At 48.6% G+C, this 10,203-nt stretch overlaps 1 protein-coding gene across 1 annotated transcript in view; it reads left to right on the top strand.

Moving 5' to 3' along the window:
- Nucleotides 1–4,815: 4,815 nt before the first annotated feature.
- NHERF2 (NHERF family PDZ scaffold protein 2) overlaps nt 4,816–10,203 on the top strand; it is a 34,947-nt gene continuing 29,559 nt past the window's right edge. Inside the window, exon 1 of the mRNA XM_053471526.1 lies at nt 4,816–5,184. Coding sequence (XP_053327501.1) covers nt 4,975–5,184 — 210 coding nt within the window. The 5' untranslated portion in view covers nt 4,816–4,974. The remainder of the gene's footprint in view (nt 5,185–10,203) is intronic.

Raw genomic sequence — 10,203 nt, 5'->3', positions numbered from 1 at the left:
CAGACTTTACGGGGTGTCTCTCAGGCTTTGGGACGGGGCAGATCACCTAAGCTGCGCGCTGGATTAATCCGGAAGCCGCGGGAATCCATCGGATCGGTTTCTCTGTAGCGGATAATATTTTCTGGTAATATAAAGTGTGACGGAATAATGAAAGCGTCCGTTCGTGGTTTCTATCTGTCCAATTTAAGGGGGAAAAAAACCTAAAACCAGAACTTAAAGGGGAACAGCCGAGTTTTAATTTCATTTAGAAGCAGAAGCGGCACGATTGTCACAGCGTCGTTTACGCCCAACGGTATGTCTTGGATGTCACTCCATAATCAGTCCCTGTATCAGGACACTCGGCAGTACGCTGTCTTGTCACTTTGGGGTAAAGTGATAGAATCTGATTACTTTTCAGATTTTGACGGTGTGAATGGAGGAAGAAATCCATTTTCTGTCAAAGTCGAGGGAGATGATAGAGACGTTGCCACGTCGATGGCCGATGATTCCTTTACTTGGATAAGAGTTACATGTATGTGAAGGAAAGGTGCCATATACCTCCCAACAGTCCCGGTTTTCAGAGGACAGTCACGATTTTCCATCTGTCCTACTTTTGCAGGCAGTGGGGATCAAGGGCCGGTTGGGAGGATGCTCTGGGTTGCGGAGGTTTTGGGTCTCTTTCATCCAAAGTAAGAGTTATCAGTGTGTGTTCCGGACAAGGGATGAGGATTGGGAGTGGGGGCTTTAATTTATAAAACCATTTCCAGCTTCTAGAGCTCTAGAACCCTGCGATACTCTCATACCAACAAACATTCCGAGTTCTGAGAGAAGAGGCAGGCATCATCAGAGGAAAAGGGGCACAGGGACTGGCAAAACTAAACAGGGACACTTGGAAGCTATGGTAACTTCCAAGGCTAGGGGATTTCTAACATTTTGTTTTTTAGGATTGCAACACAAACTTTGGCAAAAAATGTGGCCGGCATATGACGGGGATCAGTTACAGGTTACTGCTTTCCACATCTGGGTCTCGTCACGGTGACCCGTGGGTTAATAAAACAGGCATTTTTGAGATTTTTTTTGGTTTTTTTTAGAAGTAGTTTTTTTTTCTTCTTAAAGAGGCGCTTCAGCCTGAACCCCCAAAACCGTTAAACCCGAAGAGGACATCCAAACGGGGGGGGGGTTATTCAGCGTTTCTAGGCGTGCGAGCGTGCGCGTTTGTTAAAGTGTGACAGGAAATGTATAACATTCCTTTACACTCACGATACGATACCGGGGGAGGGGGGGATGCACCTCGGGGGGCTACGGAATACAAAACACATCCCTGCAGGAAAAATACTGTCCCAAACAGCGATAAACGGCCAGCTTTCCCTTTTTTAACCCCTTTAATCGCCCCAATGAAAATGTAGAATATTTATAAGAGATTTGATCAAACTTCTGATGTATGAGGAGATAAGAAAATCCAGCTCATCGATGACCTCATAATATAAGCAATTAAGGCAGCTGCTGAGGGTCCTTATTTATTGGCAAGACTGTCAGGCAAATACATATGTATAGAGTACACTATACATCCCAACTTTCCTCCCCTGTGCCCCTCTTTCCTCCCCTGATGCACTTCTTTCCTCCCTAATGCCTCTTTTTCCTCCCCTGTGCCCCCGTTCCCCCCGATGCCTCTTTTTCTTCCCCTGTGCCCCCCGTTCCCCCGCTGATGCCTCTCTTTCCTCCCCTGTGCCCCCCGTTCCCCCGCTGATGCCTCTCTTTCCTCCCCTGTGCCCCCCTTCCCCCGCTGATGCCTCTCTTTCCTCCCCTGTGCCCCCCGTTCCCCCGCTGATGCCTCTCTTTCCTCCCCTTTGCCCCCCATTCCCCAGCCAGTCCCTCTTCATGCCCCTCTCTCCTCCTCTGATGCCCCTCTTTTCTAGGAGCTTGGAATGTTTGCTGGGTATGAGGGGATCGCAGGGTTCTACAGCCCTAAAAGCCCCGATCATGTGTATCGAAACAGCAGGAAACGGCTTTATAAATTAAACGGGGTAAATAAACACCATTATTCTTCTAAATGCCCCCCACAGTTACACAAATACCCCGCAATAGGGCAAAGAATCTCAGTAAAGCCCCTAACCACAACCTCACATCATTACCCTAGGGCTCCAGGTTGGATCGCTCATTTGGGTCGTTGGGTTGGTGGTGGTTAATCGCTCCCTGCCGCCACGAGCCACACAAAATTAACCTTTTTTATTCTTTTTGCTTAGATGAAGCATTCTAATGACTCCTCGGGCAAAGAACTTTGCCTGAAGTCGTCAAAGCATTGCTGCCCCTTTGCCTGAAAGGGTTAAACCCCACAGGAAAACGCTGCTTATCGTATAAACAGATGACGCCGTAACTCATCTGCCGGATTTACAGAAAACAAACGCAAATCGACAAAAAGTTACATGATGAGTTCACACAACGATCGGGTATCAGACGTGTTCCGAGCCGCCATCGTGTGTGCTTCACAACGGCAAACAAAGGGTTAAATTCAGATCCCCCCCCCCATTATTATTATTCCCGTGATTCCGTGATCTTTCCATGGTGAACGTGTTAAGAATTTGGTACGTTCCGCAGTAGTAGTAGTGACCAGACTCCCCTTGGAATTTGGGGACGTGCATGGAAAATATATTAACCCCTTCAAGCCTTCGTGAAAAGGCGTGGCTTAAAACCTATAATGACAGCGCGGAGAGTCATGCTTTCATTGACAAATACTAAAGAATTCTTTACTCATGTCAAATTTTGGCCCCTTCATAATTTTTGCCGGGAACACATATATGTCATGTGACGCAGCAGCAGGCACTGATAAGTTGTTGCCATAGAAACCAGAAAAAGCTTCTTAAAAGTTTCAGGTGATAAACAGATGACAGATCTGCTGGAATAATGTCTTAGTGGAACAACATCTTTAAAGGGAACCCGCACTGCCTGAGCACCAATTATTATAAGGCTTGGTTATAAGCAGTTAATAGGGATTGTATGACGTGTAACATGTGACTACATTCCAACACGCATGTTCTGCTTCTGTAAGTTCGTGACAACAGCACGTTTTAGTTTAAATGCTGACTCATACGGGGTTTATGGAAACACCTTTACTCGCCGGCAAAAACTTTCCTTTTGCTGCATTCTGATCACTAGAACCCCTGTGGCCCCTGGGTTTTGGAACTGGACAGGTCTCTCCAGCACCCAGACACGCTGCAGACGCCCCTATTCACAAGAGTCAGTCCCTCTTTGTGTGCCGAATCCTTTCTTTCCTCCCCCTTATGCCCCTCTTTTCTAGGAGGTCAGAATGTTTGCTGGGTATGAGGGGATCGCAGGGTTCTACGGCCCTAAAAGCCCCGATAATGTATATATATATTCACTAAGACATATTATATACAGAAGCGGGCAGATGAAACCCATGTATGGTGCAATCGTTCTAAATTAAGGAAAACTCGTTAAGCTTGTTTAAGTACATATTACAAGCTTTCTTCACATGTTATATCATTTCTTAAGATGCCGAAGGTGATTTGCTGTTTGAGGCCGCGTGATATGGCAGCGACGCATGTTCTGGAGAGGGGGCAAATTCTCCCGGGCAACTTAAAATGATCGTTTACAGAAAGTCTACCTCCTACCCCACGTCCCTTTAACTTGGTTGACCCTCCATGGTTCCAGAAATGAAACCCCTGAGGCGGGCTGTGACTTTGCACACTTCAAACAGCCGGCGACAATGCCCCAGCGCCCTTCTGCCCCGGGATGTGACACAAGTGAGGGTCCACAGACGCCAAAAGTTGTGGCTGTACCTGGGAACTCTCGGGGGGGGGGATTCACTCAGAGTCTCTGGGGGGAGCTGCTGCTTCCCTGGGTCTCTGGGTCACTCTGCTCTTTGTGTTTAGCCACGCCCACTCTCCACCCATTGCACCTCCCACTCCCAGACAAATCAATGGCATCCAGGGCTGTTTCTGGGAAGAGGGAGAGCTCAGTGACAGCTTCATTTGGCCAGAAAGGAACACTTTTGTTTGAGGGGGCGGGGTTAGAGGTGTATTAGGGGTGGAGCTTAAAAATACTTTTTGTTAAACTTCTTATTTATGGGTAATGCATTTTCAAGAAAGTGTTTTTTTTGTCCCGTTTTATTTATAAACCCATTGCCTGTTTCTATACACATTATCGGGGCTTTTAGGGCGGTAGAGCCCTGCAGTCCCCTCATACCCAGCAAACATTCTGAAGAGGGGGACTAGTTTTCCTAAACAGGGACACTTGGGAGGTATGTGGCTCTGTGTTGAGTACGGGGGAAAGTGGAGGTTTTGTAATAGGAGCCGAGCCGCCGGTGTTTTAATGAATTCCAGTCCCGCAGAGAGGGCAGCTCAGCGGGCAGGGGCAGGTATGTGAGGGTGGGGAGGGGGCTGCAGGATTTGGGACCCCACAGCCCTGCTCTGTACCCCCCAAGTCTGGAAGTTTCCAGCCTGCATCAGTGGGAGGAGCCGGAGCTGCGTCCAGCCAATGATCATCCTTGTTCGCGAGTGAAACACAAGCCAGATCTGGAGAGGAGAAGGAGGAGGAGGAGCGGAGGGAGCAGTAAGACGGGGCAGGAGGGCAGCTGCAGCACACCGAGTCCGACCAGCCTCTGCCTGGCATCGCACCCCGCTGAGTCTGGCACCTGTCCCGGGCACCTACCTCGTTTGCCTCCATAAACTCCCCGGCGCTGCACTCTCTCTGTGCCCGGCGCTGCACTCTCTCTGTGCCCGGCGCTGCACCCTCTCTGTGCCCGGCGCTGCACTCTCTCTGTGCCCGGCGCTGCACTCTCTCTGTGCCCGGCGCTGCACTCTTCTTGTGCCCGGGTGCGGGTGGGCAGCGGACATTCTACGGAGCTCTCAAAGACCCCAGACCCAGAGTTGAGAGCCCCCTGTGGGGTAGTCATGCCCCCTGTCCCCTGCTGATTGCTGCCCTTTGCCGAGTATTCGCCAGGAGCTTCTGACCTAAAGACCTCGGACTCAGCGGACCATGGCACAGGAGAAGCTGCAGCCCCGGCTGTGCCACATTAAGAAGGGGGAGCAGGGATACGGCTTCCACCTGCACGGGGAGAGGGGCAAGAGTGGCCAGTACATCCGCAAGGTGGAGCCCGGATCCCCGGCAGAGATCGCGGGACTCAAAGCTGGAGACCGGGTGCTGGAAGTCAACGGGGAGAATGTGGAGAAGGAGACCCACCACCAGGTACCACTAACCTAACCCCTGTACCACCTACCCCCGGCCTCACCTCCAGGTGCCTACTACCCCCTGACTCACCACCAGGTACCACTAACCTAACCCCTGTACCACCTACCCCCGGCCTCACCTCCAGGTGCCAACTACCCACTGCCTCACCTCCAGGTACCACTAACCTAACCCCTGTACCACCTACCCCCGGCCTCACCTCCAGGTGCCTACTACCCCCTGACTCACCTCCAGGTACCACTAACCTAACCCCTGTACCACCTACCCCCGGCCTCACCTCCAGGTGCCAACTACCCACTGCCTCACCTCCAGGTGCCTACTACCCCTTGACTCACCTCCAGGTACCACTAACCTAACCCCTGTACCACCTACCCCCGGCCTCACCTCCAGGTGCCTACTACCCCCTGACTCACCTCCAGGTACCACTAACCTAACCCCTGTACCACCTACCCCCGGCGTCACCTCCAGGTACCACTTCCCCCTGACTCACCACCAGGTACCACTAACCTACCCCCTGCCTCACCTACAGGTGCCACCTACCCCCCCTGCCTCACCTCCAGGTGCCACCTACCCCCCTGACTCTGCCAGTATAACTTCATCCATTGTCAATGTGCCAACTCCATGATCGTGGGCTGGAAGAGGTTCATGGGAGTTGTAGTCCAGCCACAGTTAGAAGGTTGAGGTTTATAACTTTGGGCTTAGAGCTTGCGTTGCGGAGCCGCTCTGTGATGGGTAGCGGGTTAGAGGACTCATAATACAGCCGAACAAAACACTCCGGGGGGATTTGTTAAAACTTGGGCCTCAGAGACGTGGGGTCCGTCCGCAGAACGCTACGTATCCGACCCCGTTTTTTACATGCGTGGTGCCCAGCAAGGGACATAAGACCAATTGTCAGGACTTCCCAGAAAATTTGGGACTCTTCGCAACTATGCTGGGCTGCACTTTATCAAAGACGGGTCTTTAGTCGTAGGTTTCCTTTTTTATTTCGGCCCAAACTGGGAAAAATGGGGTATTTTAGCCAGGAAAATGATTTTAGGGGTTTATTCACTAAAGAGGGAGTTGGCAGGAGAGTTGCAGCTTCATCTCACTGACCCCTGCGAGCTTCTGCTCTGAGAATGGCTTCCGCGGCCCTGTATACAGCATATTTAAAGGGGCTCTCCTGCCATCAAATGGACTTCATGGGTTTGGATGCTGATGATCATTTATATAGCGCCATCATATTCCGTGGCGCTGTACAATGGGTAACATAACACGTCGTGCGTCACACAGCAACTTGGATTTACAGAAACCCAACGAGGGCCTGGCCCAAAGGAGCTTACAATCTAGAAGGATTAAAAAATGTTAATTATAAGGATAGCTCTCAGCCGCCGAGCGCACGTGAGGCCTCGAGGGTCTCTTTTACATCGGTACGATTTGTAAGTAAGTCGCATCACTGATTGATTTTATACATCATGCAGGGCCAGCTTAGCCCTTCTGTCAGGGAGGTTTCCCAGGGGCCCTTTATGATCCGCAGTGAATTCAGGATGTTGAAAGCGCAGCTCTCCTGCCAGCACCTGCTTTAGTGAATAAAGCCCTAGAGAGACGGGAAGAATCAGAACGGCGAAAAATGCCCACGAACCGCCCCGTTTCTTACGCTTCACGCCGGTAACCATAACGATCAGGAAGCCATAAGCCTAATGTGGCGTGTAATTACACGGCCAAACCACGATAACCCGCACCCTTGGGTGTTTCCATCTTCCACCTGGTCAGCAGGTATAGCTAATTTCTACAGTGTTGTTTTTAGTGCAAAAAAAAAATGGAAAAAAGGATGATTTAGAAATGTATTTTTTCTTAAAAGATTATTTTTCCACCCTAAATTTTAAGACAAAAACAAGACTCCTCTGCGATGCTTCCCCCCCAGCTAGGATGGGGTTAAAAATTCTAATATTCAGTTAAAAAAATAAAAAAAAATCAAACCTTTTTTTTTTAATTAATATTATTTTTTTTTTACCCACCAAACGGAGGAGTTCCGCAGTGTGATGGGAGTTAGTCCTCCCCTGGAAGGAACATTCTTTCCTTACACTTGCAAATTCCTCCTCCCAGGGCAGGCTGCCCCCCCTCTGCCTTAAAATATTTGACATAGCGATTTAATTTATTTTGGAAAATAAATAGCGGGGGGCCGGAGATCGCATCTGGAAGAGAATTTAAAGCTCCGTGCGCTTTAATGCCCTTTAAATTTTTGAGTTGTATGGCGGGGGGTTGTATGCAGAATCCCCCCCCATATGCATTTACCCCTTTCCCCACCCCCACCTGGATGCAGTGCAGGAGATATGCCCATGACATCATATCATTGCTTCTTGGTAATCTCCTTACCTGTACTTTTGTCATTCCCAGTCTGCTCCAAAAAGTATAAGTTTCTGTGAACCTTTTTATTGAACTGTATTGGTTAAAACGAATCACCCATTTAGTACATCAAACCCCGCCGTCTCCGTAACAGCCTAATCCGCCCCGGATTATGTATTTGCAATAAACGTCTTCTGTGAGCTCAGGAACGCAGGTTTATTATAAACATTATACCCAATTTAATGAATTCTGCCTAATTTGTGGATTTGTACGACAAATTTTATACAAACCGAAAAGTCGGGAAACTTGTTGCCCCAAAAAATTGTTGCCCCAAAACGAAGGAGGCCAAACCAAACGGATACGGTGGGACTTCTGCGTACTGCTGGGGCTGAAATCCCTATAGATGGTTACCCAACACCGAAGGACGGTCAGAGGTGTCATCATATGACATCATTACTTTCTTGTGTCTTACACCTGAAGGACTGTCCTTTAAGGTCCTGAAATCCCCAAAATGTCCCTAGATATTGTTCTATGACGATACCGGGGCTTTTTAAGGTCCCACAAACCCCACCATATAACCGAAACACCAAGTTTATTCTTCTTATCAGCTTTTTACCTCCCAAGTGTCCCTCTTCTTGTCCCTAAATCTCTGTGTTCCTCGCCCGATGCTCCTCTTTTCTAGGAGCTCAAAATGTAACGGAATACAAAACGGGTCGCTGCAGGAACAACACGAGGGACAGCTGTCAATCACCCTTTAATCACCCAATTAAAATGTAGAACGTTAATAAGAGATTTGATTAAACGTGTGACACTTGAGGAGGATCAGGCAGGAGAAGATCCAGCTCATCGATGACCCCATGATATAAGCAATGAAGCAGTTGCTTAGGGTCCTCGCTTATTGGTGAGACAGAAGAGAAGGACAATTAAATGGATGGCGTACGCTATACTTCACAAGTCTCGGTAAAGCCCCACCACTGCCCAGATCTGTGATAATGCCCTCTTCAACTAAAGCGTGCCCTTTGTGGCCATTGGAAATTTCGGGAGGTCCGCTTTCATTATTATGGAATCTTGTTCTGGATCTAATGATCACGAGCTACGTTCTATTGATGGAGCTATCAACGTCTCCAGCTCACGTCGCATCCCAAACTTCAGGATCGCCGTGGTCCTCACCCACGTTGCGTGTCCTGGATCCCATGCCACCCTGTCCGAATCACTGCGGGGGGGACTCGATCTCGGATATCCCCGCCATTCTAGTGCAAACCCCAAACGATGTGATGGAACGGGTTAAGAAGGCAGCGTCGCGCGGTGTCGGACAGTGTCATTGTCACCGTCACATGCTTGGCTCGGGCAGTGAACTCTGTAACATTGCTTTGTTGTTCGTCACATTTTGTCCTGAATTTCTCTCGCTGTTAATGGATTTTTTTTTGTTTGTTTGTTTTTGTTTCGCCATTTTTCCTTTATTGGATTTTGGATTTATTTCTGGAAGTCTTTTTTTATTTCCAGAGAGGCCACTTTGCCCTGGCTTTGGACGGAGGGCTGTTTTATATAATGTATTTTGTTTTTTTGCCTTTCAAGTCTTCTGGGGAAAGAGACACCATATATTTATCCAAATATTTGCTGTCTTTTGTTATAACGTTCAGCTGGATATCGGGCTGTCAGTGTTCCGACGTTGTCTGTCGGCGGCAGGTTTAATGTCTTGCAGTCCTTCCTTTTTATGGCCAAAATTCTCAAGATAACACAAACAACAACATAAAGTGACGGCCACTGAGGTTGTGAGAAATGAATGATCTTCTTGAAATCCAGTCCAGTTTGTAGCTGTTATTCTAGAACACGAGGAAGCCAAAACATAGTTCTAGATTAGGGTCAAAGTGGATGAGATGACCATCGATGGTCTTCATCAACTACAATCTCTTAGGAAGGTCTTATTTATGAAGGATTGTGTTGACCCAGAAATGCTATGGTTTTGGTGATGGCCCAAGAATTTCCTGATTGGTTTAGCTGGCTCTTACACCTTTTAAATATATTATTTTTGATGTATCCGTAGCTTTAGTTATTTAATAGAGTAGGTTTGCTGAGGGCCACCAATGTTGAGGATCTATTTTCTGGCTCTTTTGTCATATTTGATGTATTATCACAATCCTTCCATTGGTCTTGTAGTCCAAAGTAGGTCTTCCCAACAAGATGAGTCTCTCGGATCCCTGTTTGCTCTCCATGAAACCTGAAGGACTCGTGCTTCGCCTGTTGGTGAAGAAAGTGAACCAGTGCGCCACAGTGGATGCCAGGTCCCCATTCTTTCCCTTCTGGGGCTGCTCTCCCCACCAGGTTATATGCAACTCCTTCCCTCCCTGGCCAAAACCAAGGGGAGTTGTATCTTCTAGGGCCCACCCAGAAGAGGGGTGCCGGCCAAAAAGCACAGGTCACCCCGGCCACCAAAAAACGGAGTCTTCAGGGATCCAGCTCAACTGCGGCATTCCGGTGCCAGAAGAAATAGTGCTCGTTAAGCGAGAGGTAAAATAATGAAGCGATACGCGGCTCGGTCTTGGCGAGGATTCACCCAGCTGGCACTACCCGCCCGACCTTCTCGTATGTCTAATCCTCATTGTATAGATATAATAAGCCATTGAAAAGGAGTTAGGACATCGCTATGCAATGAGCAATAGAGGTGGATTCCTGTATCCCTGCTGACGTCTTTATGTA

This window comes from Spea bombifrons, chromosome 7 (genome assembly GCF_027358695.1).
Source record: "Spea bombifrons isolate aSpeBom1 chromosome 7, aSpeBom1.2.pri, whole genome shotgun sequence".
Lineage (NCBI taxonomy): Eukaryota > Metazoa > Chordata > Amphibia > Anura > Pelobatidae > Spea > Spea bombifrons.
The sequence above is the reverse complement of the archived record's forward strand: the minus strand, read 5'-3'. Positions and strand labels throughout refer to the sequence as shown.